The sequence below is a fragment of the Nelumbo nucifera genome, chromosome 3 (genome assembly GCF_055504915.1).
Source record: "Nelumbo nucifera cultivar China Antique chromosome 3, China Antique-T2T, whole genome shotgun sequence".
In the NCBI taxonomy this organism is placed as follows: Eukaryota; Viridiplantae; Streptophyta; class Magnoliopsida; order Proteales; family Nelumbonaceae; genus Nelumbo; species Nelumbo nucifera.
In genome coordinates, this window is record NC_142651.1 from 23,207,991 (window position 1) to 23,223,132 (window position 15,142).

At 34.9% G+C, this 15,142-nt stretch overlaps 1 protein-coding gene across 1 annotated transcript; it reads left to right on the plus strand.

The window, feature by feature from the left end:
- Positions 1–9,711: 9,711 nt before the first annotated feature.
- On the plus strand, positions 9,712–12,929 carry LOC104602072 (zinc finger protein JAGGED-like). Its single transcript, XM_010265642.3, has 5 exons — positions 9,712–10,010; positions 10,121–10,212; positions 10,696–10,827; positions 11,240–11,324; positions 11,794–12,929. Coding segments are annotated over exons 1-5 (843 nt in total). The 5' UTR covers positions 9,712–10,008; the 3' UTR covers positions 12,326–12,929.
- Positions 12,930–15,142: the final 2,213 nt, after the last annotated feature.

Sequence of the window (15,142 nt, forward strand, 5' to 3'; positions counted from 1 at the left end):
AAAGTGAAGCAAGTTGTGTCTAAACTGTATCCTTATGACCAGGTATCCTCTAGACCACTGGACCAAGTTGAACCAGTTGGCACTGGTTGGCTGATTGAACATTGAAGTTTGAAAAGAATGGTCGATTTCTAGTTGACGACGGAAGAAAAGGTGTCAGGCACTCACGACAAAGTGGGGGTCCTTCCTGTCCGAACATGGTGTTGTTCTGTTCTTTTTCAATTCGATAGTTTGATTGAACTTGTTTGGTTACTGCAAAAGAAAGTAAGTTGGGTGTAGTTGATAGTCAATAATTAGAACGATGCATTAAACCATAATAATGAATTCCATTCATGATTGAGATTCAGCTAAGATTTTAAACTCACAATTTCCTTTTGGCTTCGTCAATGTTTATCTTCATGTCGATAGCGAACTGATCAGAGAGAGAGTGGGATGGAGTCACATACATCAACAGAACAAAAATGAATATATAATTACAAGACTGGAATTCTAATTAATTAGTTGGCGAAAAGTGTTGGATCTTTACTAATCTGGGCCAAGATTTATTGCACGTCTTGTTTCACTTAGTTAACAACAAGATAAATTCGGTCGTTGTAAAGAAGTAAATGTAATTTAAGTGGATCCATGAGTTATAACCCCCCGGGTAGATGATAAAAGAGGCTGGCGAAGGAAGCATGTTGCAGTAAAATCTGTGGCAGTGCGAAGCAGAGACGCAGTACTTGCTACATGGACTGGTGGGCCAATCCCAGCATTAACTTCTTAATATAGTAAAAGGGCAGCAATTTTATGAGGGTTGGTTTGTCGGGATCGACCTTAATGTATAAATATCATCTAGCATTATTGAGAAATTCTTCAGTGCTAGATGGCAAAAGGACAATGAGAATTGATTGTCATCGATGGCTCCGAATATCTTGTAATGTCCTCAAGTTTTCAGTATGTCTGATTTTGTTGTTGGCTGGGGTGGTGGGGGCGTGGTCTTTCATAGATTCAAATCATGGTTTTCAAAATTGGACCGGACCGAATGGTTAGATCAGAAAAATTGGGCACCACAGGTGATCGATTTTTGGTTTTTCTCCTAAAATCGTTGATTTTGGTCAGTAAACCGTTGAATTGGCTGATTAATCGCTCGAACCATTTGAACTGTTCAAACGGTTTTGACTATTTTTTAATTTTTTTTATCAGAATAGGCCGGCCATTCGAGTCGAATAGTCAAACCATTCGAACCAATGACCGGACCCCTGACCGGTTCGGTCACCGGTTCAGTTTTAAAAACCATGATTCAAATAGATCATGGTCACTTCTGGTAGAGTCGTTTGTTTCTCCTAGCTCCTTTGCTCCTTTATTTTTTTATTTTTTATTTTTTATTTTAAACCTGACTTCTCAGGCTTGGAACTTTTCTCCGTTTGAAAAACGGAGAAGAAACGTTCTCTTAACCAACTTTTATAAAGAGTGATGTGGTAGGCGATCATGATTCATGAGGAGAGCTCATTATAGGCCGGTGCTTATCATATAAACCATCAAAAAATCAAAACTTTCCTCGGGATTGCTGCATGCATCAGAAAGCACGGGCCTAGCATTCATTGTCTGATTTATAGTTAGGGTGGTTGAGCAATATTCCAACCTGATCCAGCAAGTTCCTTCCTGCAGACAGAGCAATTGCTAGACCGGCCATCCATCATGGAAGCAGCTTGGATTGGATTGGAGTCGACCCCGTCTCTTCTTCTGGCCATGTAGTTCTTCCTTCAGGAATGATTAATCCTTTGCTATGGATCTACCACTCTCGTTTTGACTTCTTATCAAAGGCACTCAAGTGGATTTACACATCCATGAGGAGCCCAAGATGGCATTTGCTCTCAGCTTTCTGTTTTCGTAGGATACTCAAAAAGATTGCAAGTACAAGCACAAGAAAGTGGAAATATAATTATTTTTTTTAAAGAAGAAGAATTTATTAATAAGGGAAAATTCTTAATTAGTACCCTGTATTTTCCACATTAGTCCCAAACTTTAAAAGGTGACAATTCCATATCCAAACTTTCAAAATGTGTCAATCCAGTACTTGTCACTAATCAATCCTTAACCAGCTATTATGTGACATTTGAAAAGACACAAATGCCTTTTGAGTGTCATCTAATTTTCTTTCCACACATTGATAAAAATGAACAGTCTTAGTTTTAAATCCTTGCCTCTTCTATTCAAGAAAGTTGAGATTAATGTCTCAGTGGGCATTCTAGTGACCCCAACTTTCTTGAACAGAAAAGAAAAGGATTTGGGACTTTTCATTTTTTGTCAACGTTTGGATGATTGATAAAGAGAATTAGATGACATTTAAAGGGTATTTGTGTCTTTCCAAATGACACTTAATGGCTGTTTAATGGGCTGGTTAATGGAATGTACTAGATTTGCACATTTTGAAACTTCGAATACTAAATTATTGCATTTTAAAGTTCAAGGACAAAAGTGACACTAGGCCCAAAGTACAAGGTACTAATATGGAATTTTCCCATAATTAAAAGGTGGGGGCATGAGATTTACCCTCCCTCTAGAAACAAAGAATTAGGAGCCCAAGCTCGATATAAAGAAAAAGCTGAAAAAAAAAGAATAACTTAAGAATAATGGGGGTAGTGGCCTTTGTTTATTTTAGAGGATCGATGAACACTTTATGAATGAAACGTCTCCTAACCCTCTTGGATTTAAAAATCTTTTTCTTTCTCTTGCTTTTCACCATGGTTTTCAAAACTAGATCAGACCAGACGGTTAGACCGGAAAAACCAGGAACTGGTCACCTGATCGGTTCCATTTTCCCCAAACCCGTTTTTCCCCCGAAAACTGTTGATTTTGGTCAGCAAACCGCTGAACCGGCTGGTTAACTGTTCGAATAGTTTTGATCGTTTTTCAAATTTTTTAATTTTTTTTGTCAGAACAAGTTGGCTGTTCAGGTCGAACGATCAGACTGCTCGAACCAGTAACCAGACCCCTGACCAAGTTCAGTTTTAAAAACCATGCTTTTCACTGTCATTCAATTTTGATTTGAGCCATTTGTCTCCTTGGGTATAGCTATTTTAATTGGGATTTTCTTCTTGGATATAATTATATTAACTATGTCCCAATACATATCAAACCCCTACCTCATTCTAACCAAAACCCACCATGTTCAAACTTTAAGGCTTTGTTTGGGAAGAATGTAAACACAAACATGTAGAGTATGGTCCATGCAAATGCAAAGTTGGTTTAATTTTGCATTGATAAATTAATTTGCCAAATAATATTTAGTTGTAATGGGTGTAAACATGAATTCTTAGATTGGAATCTAACTTTTTTTTTTCACATTAACCAACTTTGATATCATTTTGAATGCAAATATGCCATGAAATTTGTAAAATCTGTTACTCTCAATACATAAATGCATTCTTATATACCAAACACTAACAAAATTGAAGTGCATATATGCACTTAACCAACATTTGCACTCTTCCGAAATGAAGCCTAACCCATTGGAGTAGAGATCTGGGATCAAATTCCACTACCACCAAGGTTGGGGGTTAAAGGGAGAGGCTACCCCCATTTGTGTAGCCCCATAAAGTGAAAAAGGTTTTGCATTACACATATTTGTATTTGCACTCTTCCCCAATAAAGCCTTGGTCTCCATTTCGGAAGAGTGCAAATGTTGGTTCAATGCATATATGCACTTCAATTTTGTTAGTGTTTGGTATATAAGAATGCTTTTATATATTGAGAGTAACAACTTTTACAAATTTCAAGGCATAAATGATTAAAGTATTGGTATTGGGTATTGTATTGGACAACTCGGATATGGATACTTTTTTGAAACACATGGATACAGACAAAAAATATGAGAGTGCATGGATACACTAGGAAAATATATACAAATTCCATAAAAACATTAATATCATTAAATTTAAGATCAAAACATGGTTTTTGAATCGTCGTTGACCCAGACGGTCAGACCGTTTGGCCCTAAAACCGTCTAGGCAACCGGTTCCATTTTACCCCAAACCTGGTTTCTGACCAAAAACCGTTGAATTAGTCAACGACCTGTTGACCCGTGTGGTTGAACTGTCAATCCATTCAACGGTTTTTTACCATTTTTATTTTTAATTATTTTATATTTTTTTGTCAAAATGAGCCATCTGTTCAAACCGAACGGTTGAACCATCGACCCAAAAACCGATGGCCAGAACAGTTCCATTTATAGGTCATTTTTTAAAACCATGGATCAAAATAATCACAATTAGTATATAAATATATAGGAAATGTATATTTTAGTGATATATATGAAGAAATATATTATAATTAATGTATTAGGGTGCATAGATATCATATAATTTTATTTACAATGCATCAATCAAGAGTCCAAGGCACTAAACATATGCACCTATTATATTTTAATTATTATATAAATTATTTTTATTTTACTTTTTTAATTGTTTAACAATAACAAAAAGTAAACTAAATATTAAATGCTCAAATATAAATTAAAATATAAATTAATAATTTATAAAAACCTTAAAGTATATCAAATTTGTTAAAATTCACGGACAAGTACAGATACACACAATGCAGAATTCTGAATTCCAGCCCCCCTACTACTAGCCCTCTCCCCCCTATAAACCACATCTTGCCCATGAATTTGGCATCAATTCACAGTGAGGATGCATTCCCCCTGTACTTTGGGGCTATAAAATTCTGATCTGGGCTGATTGGTCATTCTCCCTAAAATTTATAATATACATATCATATAAAAATTCATAATTTTTAATTATTAAAATAATTATTCATTTATTAATATTTTATTTATACAATTTTTCTAATATGAAAATAATTTTTTGAAATAAATGTAGATTAATGGATTTGATAAATTCAATTTAATGTTATATTCTTAAATATTTTATAAATAATATTTTTCTTTTTTATAAATAATAAATATGTTGTTATTACTTATTAATATAAATTAAAATATTAATTAATAAATTTTAAAAATATATAAAAATTTTATTATGCATATCATTTGTAAATTTATAAATTTTAAGTATTAAATTACTCTATTATTAGTATTTTATTTATATAATTTTCTTGATATTAAAAACCATCTTTTTATATAAACATGAACATTATTCTTTTGAAATTTTAGATTTTTTTTTGTATTCGTTTTAAAATTTTAATACGAATTATTAAATATAAACATGTGTTTTTGCTAATATCACATATAGAGACAAAAGTTAATAAATTTTATTTTATTTTATTTATTATCACAATGACAAACATAATTTAGTGGATTAGAACTGCATTTAAGGTGCAAGGCTATGCGATACTTTTGGCTAATGGGAATGTAGCCTAGGTTACACCATTTAGCCAAAAAGCAGTCGCATTTCTGGGTATTTTATTCTACGTATATTGCATGTTAATTTTCCATCTTTAATTATTAAGTATCTGTTTGAAAACCCACTTGCAAAATCAAGGTGTCACAACTCTCAAGTTGTTTAGGATTTTTTTCTAACCTGTTTATTCGCTTTGATGTTAGGTTTCCCTTAGTTTTTAACATATTTTCGTTAATATAAAAACTAAAAAAGACACTAATTATTTAAAGCTCATAATGGTGTGTGAGCTATGCAAATTTTTCGTAAGACAGGGGTTTCTCCTAAATTATGAATAAATTAATGGTTTTTAAAAAGATGAAAGCTTTTTTTTCCCAAATGAACAAAAGTATATTGGATTAGTAGAAACAATGTTGTCATTAGGGAATTCACCCAAACGAGCAAAATAGTAGAAGAATCCTTTCTTTTAGAAAAGCTAAAGGTTCAATTTTACTCAAACTCAAATTTTGAATTTCAAGCTGAGTAATTATTAAGGTGCAGTTTGACAAGTATTTTTTGAAAGATTTTTCTGAAAGATCTGATAGTCAAAAGACATAGTGAGCTTTTATATAACAACTTTGTCAGTCTAAAGATCATTTTGTTGTAGGCGCGTCTGCCTACATGTCTTTCCATACGAAGACGAGACAAAAAAAGGCGAAAAACTCCATTTCTAGTTTCCTAATAAGCTCAAATTGAACTTTTCACGTCTTTTTGAGGCACGCTCTTTTGGCGGAAAGATTTTCCTCCAACTAAACGAAAAAAGACTGAAAAGTGAGCTTATGGGCTTCCTAAACACCGACAAATCGTGTGAAAAGTCACACCAAACAGGACGGTCAACTACTTACATTGAATCATAATTAACAAGATTTATGATCTATTCTAGAAAACTAAAACTTAGAAAGTAAAGCAAGCATAGGGAAATCCAAAACATTTGGAATTAATGCATTTTTGGAATCTCATCACAATAGCACAACATCCTTTTAGAAAAATGATTAGAACTTCATCTAGAAAACTCTAAGTTTAGTTCCGTTTGGGGTGTTAGAAAGGGGACCGGATCTAATAGGCACATCAAAGTAAGCACATTAAATGAGTACTTGATAAATATTTTAACAATTGTCAAAGATAAGTATTAATCTTTTTCAAGGGTGGGGTGGGGTGAGGGTATTTTAAGAGACAGGTGTCAAAAATTTTTCAAAGTATTCATTGAATGTGCTTACAACTTCATGCCTACCTCATCCGAATCCGTTGAAAAGTAAACCTCTAGAGATTACAGCTTTTTGTGTCAAATTCCCATTCTTGGGGAAGACTCGTTCTCGAGAAAGATCTAAAACATTGAAGGTTGTAGATACATCATAGTCTTTAGGTAGTCGAATCTGGGGACGTTCATTAAAAACCAAAAAATAGAAAAAATCAAATCAATGAAACTGAACCGAAAAATCAAGGTTAACCAAAATGGTCTGCTCAATATTTAAAAAAAAAAAAAATTGAAGGCATCAGTCATTTCAGTTAACGAATATGAAAACTGACAGTTAACCAAACTGAATGGTATATATGTATTTTTATATATATTATATAAATATATGCATTATATATAATATTTATAATATAGAATATAATATTTATAATATATATTATAAATATAAAAAAATTGAAAAATCAAAGAACCAATCCGATAAAAAACTAAACTAATCAATTGATTAATCGATTGGTTTTGGTTTAGGATTTTCCAAAAAACCAAAGGACCAATTCGTTTAAAAAAAAAAAAACAACACAGTTCATTTAACCAAACCGTGAGCACCCTAAAATGAATTTTTATGCTTTTTTACCAATGTTTTTGATAACTTTGAATGGCCCATTAGCTCTCTTGGCATAAGCTTAACATAACGTCCATGAAGAAAATGTTCCTTGAAAAGAAAAACCCACACTAAATCTCTTTCCTTGAATTCTACAAGCTTCTTATGACTGTTTGCTTGTTACTAATATTTCTCAATATGTCCTTGAATCTGCTCTTATTTGTTGATTAATTTTACACCTTACTTGACATCTCCACTGAAGTGTAAGAGGTGGAGTCAAATTCAAGCAACAAATGGGATTGTACCCATGGGTAGCTTCAAAAGAACTACATCCCATGGTTTGAATAGAGGAGTTATTGTGGGTGAATTCAACTTGAGGTAGGATGAGACCCACTATCAAATGTGTCAGCCCACCAAGCTTCTTACGAGATTTACTAAATTTTGGTTAGCAACATTATTCTAACCATCTGTTTGTAGGTGACAAGTGGAATTACATTGAAGTTTAGTCTCTAGTTTTTTTTTTCTAAAATGTATGCCAAAAGTGGCGCTCATGAACTTAAAGTCTTACTCTGAAGTGGAACATAGAGTTTAACAATCTCCTATATATCAGCCACATTAGATGTATCAAGAGTCTTGTTGCATGGTGTAAAATATGTCATTTGAGAAAAACTGTCAATCAAGGTTTTTAAAACCTAACTGAATAATGAATCGGTCAGGGGTCTGGTTCCTGGGTCAAACGGTCCGATCGTTCGAACCAAATGGATGGTCTGTTTTGACAAAAAAAATTAAAAAATAAAAAACGATCAAAATTATTGGACAGTTCGAACAGTTTAACCATCCAAATCAACGATTTACTGACCAAACCAACGTTTTTTGGCGAAATAACGATTTTGGGGTAGAATGGAACCTGGTTTTTGCAGTCCGACCGTTCGGTCCAATTTTGAAAACCATGCGATCAACAACCACCATGGTTGAGTCTTTGTTTCTTGGAATGCATGGCAAACCAACTATACTTACATCTCCCAAGGTGCATTTGCAAGAGAGTGGAGTATATAGCCTTGTCTTTTGGCCATGACTTTTCGCAATGTGACAAATTCTGCAACATTTCATGTACTGTACATGCATTCAAGGCTTGTTTATACTTTCTTACATAAGAGCAAGAGTCTTGTCTCTTCCAAAGTGTCCACCAAGATCACCACCATAAGTTATGATGATAATAGCCACTTGAATGAACAGAGAGGGATACAAAGGCTTTGTATCCCATAGTCATCCAACACTCTTTTACAAGAATGGTCTTAACTTCATATTAAGATCTCCAAATTTGCTCCATTTAAGGTGTTGGAAAGCAGACTTCCAAAACTTTCAGCTTGACAACATGAAAAAGATAACTCGAGTGTGATATACTTACAAATTTGACTATAAAATTGAAACAATTAAAAATTTATAACCGTACATTTTCCAAATGAGTTTTGAATTCCAGTTCAAATTTGGCTATATATATATATATATATATGGACATTCCTGTGTCACTAATAACTAACAATCATGGTGGATTATAGATTATTAGTTACAAATAAATTCTACAGATGAAGTCATTTAGGCAAAATATTAGGAACTATTTTATTGTGGTCATAAGGCCCAAACCAACTAGCTAGGTTGGTAGGTGAATCATGTTCCACTATGCACTTGTGCACGCATGCCCAATTCAGCCATTTTCAAAACTACTAAGAATAAACAAACATTAAGAATCTTTTGTGAAGTCAATGATCAAAAACGAAGGGGGAAAGGCATTTTCATATATCTATTACTGTACTCTTATTATATATATATATATATATATTTATTTATTTATATCATCAAGTTAATATTACTATTAAACCCTATATTATTACCCCAAAAAATAAAATAATATATCAATTACCATCTTATTCATTAATAAAATACTTTATGAAATTTTCATGAATTTAGTTTTGTTGCATGCATCCAGAATTTGATGTGGCTTCTTATTGCGGGAGTTCTGACCTTGCACCCCGGTGGCGGGCGGCTGAAGCCATCCACTTCCATTTCCACTATTGATGATTATGAAATTTTGCCTTTGAGATTTTCTTAAACTGTATATACTTTAAGCAAGGTGAATATAACACAATTTCTCTCTTATTTTATATGAAATCAAAAACAACCCAAATGTTATTATATATTATTATAAATTAATAAAAAAATAAGATAAAAATATTATAGATATCTCCACGTGCAAGCAGTACTAGTAGATGATAAATTTATGGCCATGGCCTCCGATGTAATGAAGAACAAGGAAATAAAACATTCATTCCAGGTGGGCTCCAAGTACTCATAAGTAATTTAGAGCATTAATGGGCATCACATTTTTACCCTATTCTTTTTTTTTTTCTTCTTTTTACAAAAAAATGCCATCTCATACAATTAGTTATACATGCACCTCATTTATCATTGGATGTGATACTATCAGTAATAGACAATAGGCCCACCCCACCCCCTTTGTTAGGCAAAACAAAGGCAACGTCTTTCTCATTCCCCTTCACAACCTACCCGAAGTCCCAAACAACACTACTGCCTGCCTAAGCCTTCCCCCATGCCATCCCCTTACAAAAGTCACGAGACCCAATGTCCCTCACAGAGAGAGAGAGAGATGTCTCCAGACGGGCTGGCAGAGAAACTGATAGAGAACTTTCAAGCTCCCTTCCCCACCTTCACTCAGCTAGCCTCTATATTGCAGTTTCAAACTGAAGTCTTTTAATTTCACAAGCTTTCGTTATCATCCATCTGAAGTTTTTCACCTCATATTTTCTGTCTTTCTCTGTCTTGGTATCATGTAAGCACCCACAACCTTCATGGATGCTCTAATCTTCTCCCCAGCTTCTCTTTTCCCATCCATTAACCGTCTCTTTGTTTATTTCTCTGTGACGTCTTCTATGGTTGCAGGAGACCTGAGAGGAACCCATTGGACCTCAATAATCTGCCTGAGGAGTACGGTCGAGACGGAAAACAGGTGTTTGAGGAAAGCTCCGCCATTGGTAAAGAAATTGCAGACACCACCACTCGATCGGGTGGGGAGGGGAGGGGAGGGGGTGTTGGGCATGGGTTAGGATTGTGTTTATTATCAAGATTATAAGTTAGAAAATTGGAAATCCATATGGTATCTCTTAAGTTTTTAGGGAAGAAAGTCCAACTGTCCTAGTGTTCAACTCAAATCATGGCTTCTCTAAGTGGTAGGAAGAACAGTGCAATTTTCTTCTCTCTCTCCGTCCCTCCTCCACTCCCCCCTCTCTTTTCCAGTAAAGATTTAATTAATTGGAATCTCGTAATGAGAATGATGGGATGAATCAACGACAAATAAGGGACTTTGGGTTTATTTCACTATGAGTGTTATTATTTGAGAAGATTTACAGATTATTGTTTTTGTTTCGAATTTTATTCATGATGTGGGCAGGGAAGGTTTTGATAATTGATGAATGGTCTCTCAGTGTAGTTGCTTTATTTGAGTTTTATTGCTGCAGGTTGTAGGAGAAAGAAAAGTGGCGGAAAGGACGGAAAAGACGAGTATGGGAAGGTCTACGAGTGTAGGTTTTGCTCCCTCAAGTTCTGCAAGTCTCAAGCTCTTGGTGGACACATGAATCGCCATCGCCAAGGCAAGTTCATTTAATGCAACAATTAATAATCATAACAGGTATTAATAATATGAAAATTGCTTGCTAATATTAACGAAAAATGTACAAAAGATTTTTCCCCATCCACAAAATGTCTCAAAAAGTCTATATACTACGTCTATATATGGAAGAAAACTAGCGCTTACTTCTTGAAAATTCTCATATCATCTCAGTATTACTTACTGATTTTGCCTTGGAGTAGTATTGTGATGATGGGCATTGCTATGCTAGTCTTTTCATCTTCTCTCTCTCCCCTGAGTAACACTTGTGTTTCTGTTGCTGTTGCTGAAATTCTTGTTTCTCTCTCTCTTTTGTAAGCAAAATTGTTATTGCTGCTGAAATTCTTGGTGGGTTTGGACCTGATTTGACTTGATTTGATTTGTGTGGGGGTCAGAGAGGGAGACAGAGACACTGAACCGGGCTCGTCAGCTGGTCTTCAGTAACGAAAACTTAGCAGCGCAGGGGGTCCCTCATCTAGGGTATGTAATGGAACCACACAACCATCACTTCTCTTCCTCTATTTGTTTATTCATTTCTCTACACCTTTTCTCCTTCGGGTTGGCAGTTTCAAAGACTTTTTTTTTTTAATTTTCTACTTTAATGAATTCTTGCTAGAAAATAAAAACTATTAAAAAATACAAATAAATAAGAGGATCCAGATACAGATTTGGCAAAGTAGAAGGTATCTACTGTTTCTTGATTTTATCACATCGTCTACAGTGAATGGACAAAATGATGCTCAACCATGAAGGGCAACATGCATTCTTTCTTCTTACAACTTAATTAATTTGAACTGAGCCTTGGGCTTCTTCTCGTATTAGATATCTTCTCCATTTCCTACACCTTAAATATATATATATATATATATATATATATATATATATATATTATCCTAGAATCTAATTTGCTTCTTTAATTATTACTAAATTAATATCAACAAATTAACAGGTTGAGAGATCTGAATCTGGGAGGCGGCCAACCCATCCCATCAGGAAGCTTTCACCAAAGTGGCAACCTGGGAGATCCATCTCTACCCTACAGATCGGTTTACCCATCAAGAATATTTCCGGGTTCTTCATCAGCAATCATATCATCGCCACCACCTCCACCCCAACCACCTTACCTCTATGCCTCTACCTCTCGCGTTGTGTCTTTCCCATCTCATCAGTACCCTCCTCACCCGGTGAACGACTACTTTGTAGGCCACGTACTGGCAGGCAACTCCCACCGACACCCGAATCAGAACTACGTGGGCTCGGCGGAATCTAATTACACTTGCATCGGGGCTCCTCTGGGACATGGGTTCCCGCCTGAGGATGGAGCTGTCCGGGGGACGGACTTGTCAGCATCGGGTGGTGGTGGAGGGGGAGACGGGTCACTGCGGAATCAGGAGGATGGACTGAATTGGGGTCGTAACTATGCAGGGACACAGCAACGTTTGGATCCTTCTTCGATCAATCGGTTTCAAGATGGGTTTTAAGATTGAGTGAAAGTGGAAGTTCTAAGACCTGCCGTGACACGCCATTCTCAAAGATAAACCAAACAACTGACAAATGGGGTCATGCAAGAAAGAGGAACCCTTTTTCTTTTTCAATTGGGCAGCTTTTGAGCTCATTCATACTCTCAGCTAGTTTGGCTTTGAGCTGGGTGTCTGTTTGTATGTGTGTAAAAGGGAAACTAGAGGTGGGGGAGGAGGGGTGCAGGCGGACAAGAAGTTAGATATTAACTGAAAGTTTCCAAACCTTTTTGCATTTCGACTTCGTTTTGCATGGGAAAGACGATTTTTCTCTCTTTCTTTGTTTTTATTTTTGTATTTCCGTGTCCTTTTCTTTACCTATAATCTATTATTTGAAACATAGTGGGAAAGCCTACCCCCGAGTGGCCAAGTCCCACCTCTCTCTCCCCAATTTGGGCATCTTTTAGTTTCATGAAACACCTTGCCCAAATGGTGCTTGCTCAATTGGAGAAATGGCCTAGAGAATAATAGTTGGTTTTCCTCCCTTGATTTCAGTCCATTTCATTTTCTTTCTTGAGCAGAACTAATCAAAATCAAATGAACAAGGTCCATGAAAGCTCTTAGAGAGAGCCTCTTCAAAGAAGAAGATGACAGCCCGTACAGAAAAAATAAATGCTTGGTAGAGTCATTTTGGTTGATTCGTTTTCTCTTTTTCTTCTATGGTTTATCTCCATTGACTAGATATCAATCTTCAGACAGGCAAGCATTTAAGTTAGTGATCAGTCTGTCTGAGGAGGGAGACTGGTTTGGGACCCAGGTCTTTTATTTCCTTCCCTTTTTCCTTAAAGAGTATTGAAATTTCTGGAAATACAAAAAAGAAAAGATAATAGACGTTTCCTTTTATTAGTAGCTTTTGATTAGAATCCCTACTTATCGAGATGGGCTATGTCTCCATTTAGAATCTGGGTAGCTTTTTTTTTTTTTTTTTTTTTAGGATTTTCCTATCATTTCTTATTCTCTCGTGGCAGTATTTCTTCAAACAGAAAGAGTCATTTGGCACGGCTTTTTGTCAGCCTTTAACCCTACTATAACAACTAGACATGATTCTGACATGAACCTTCATCTGTAAATGTCTGATGTCTTTAGATTATAACGGCCATAATTTGATTTTCTGATTACGGAGTTGATTTCTTCACCCTGTCAAGTTATTCAACCCCAAGCATGGGAGTAAGTAACGGTGGCGACTCTAATTAATTAAGAACCTTTGGTTACGGCTGAAGTTGTTTAACTGAACCACTTATTTCATTGAATTTTATTGGATAAAATAATGAATCAAATTATAGATCGAAGAATATTGAAAGGTATAGTCTATATATCCAACTCCAGCTTCAGCCATCAACGAGCCCACAACCTCTTTAAACACTTATTAACTAAAAGACAAAGCAATAAGCATTTCGGTTCCGCGGCCACTTCAGCATCAAATAGATGCAGGAGCACTAATTGGCTCGTTTCAGTCAAGCGGCCGGCTAACTTCATTACTTCACTACTCAATTTAGCTAGCTATTAAGCTTGAGGTTCATATGCTAAGGTTTAGTTGGTTTTCATAGATCACTCTTAATACATATGGAGAGAAGATGATGCAGTATGGGAGAAAGCTAATAAGTTTTATGTAAACTGGGATCATTCCGATACACATAAGAAGTAGAAATGATGCCATCGGCCCATCTTAGTAAATATTTATCATCATAGGAATTTCATCTTAATTCGTTTTTACTAAGTTGGCGCCATCTCAGAGTTTCCATCTTAGTTTGTTTTAATCAAGATAGCATTATTTTGAATTTATATTCAATTAGGACTTTCCTTTTGAAGCACTTTAGTAGGATTTTATTTTAGAGTATTTTCTTATAATAGGATTTTATTTTTTAAGGAGTTTTAGTAGGATTTTATTATGAAGTGTTTTTAAATTAGAATTAGGAGACATAAGGGTGTATGTCTATATAAAGAGTAGTTAGGGGAAGGCTAAGATAGTTTTCTTGCCATCAATTTTCTCTTAATTGTTTAGTGAAAAATTTTTCTTCTTAAAATTTGACTTCTACTCTTTTCTTTGAAGCTTTTTTCACGTGTTTCATTTTCGTACTGTGCCAGTCCATGACATAACAATATATAGCATGAAGAGTTTGAACCTAAATTAGATTAAATTGTACAATAGGGATAAGTTATTAACATTTAGTATTCATATAATTTCTTTGTGAACTATTGATCACAAAGAAAAATGAATATAACAAGGTAATTGTCAAACTAGGGGGTGTTTGGTTAGTGGTTATGTTTGTGTTTCATCTGGTTCATGAACACAATCGGCATTCTATATGCATGTTATGGAACCGGCCATTAGTCCATGGTTTCAGAACCAACAGAATGGCTTTTTATTTTTTGGAACACAACTTTTTATAGCTTTCTCAACCAGTAAAACATGGTTTGGTAATGTAAGCATGACATGGCAATGAAAGTACATATACACACTAATCAATGCTCACATATGATGGTTCAAAAAAAAAAAAACAAAACAAACAAACAAAAGAACCATGAACAGAACATCCTCTTTTACATTATGTGGTTCCAAAAAAGAGATTAATATGATTTTGGAACCATGCATACTACCTTTTTTAGAACCATGAAGTGAACACCACCTGGGTAAATTGTTTAGGTTCAAATGTTGCATCTAGATCATGAGAAATGCAAGACACAATACAATTTGAATATATACAGATGGGTATGTTTGTATGGAATCCAATATATTGAAAATTCATTCATTCATTCTTGTTTGGATTACACAAGATCATT

What these genes read in the sequence shown, in the direction of transcription:
- LOC104602072 (XM_010265642.3), top strand. An exon ending in CATGAATCGCCATCGCCAAG is followed by an intron (nt 10,828 to 11,239) that starts GCAAGTTCATTT and finishes TGTGGGGGTCAG; the next exon opens with AGAGGGAGACAGAGACACTG. An exon ending in CAGGGGGTCCCTCATCTAGG is followed by an intron (nt 11,325 to 11,793) that starts GTATGTAATGGA and finishes ACAAATTAACAG; the next exon opens with GTTGAGAGATCTGAATCTGG.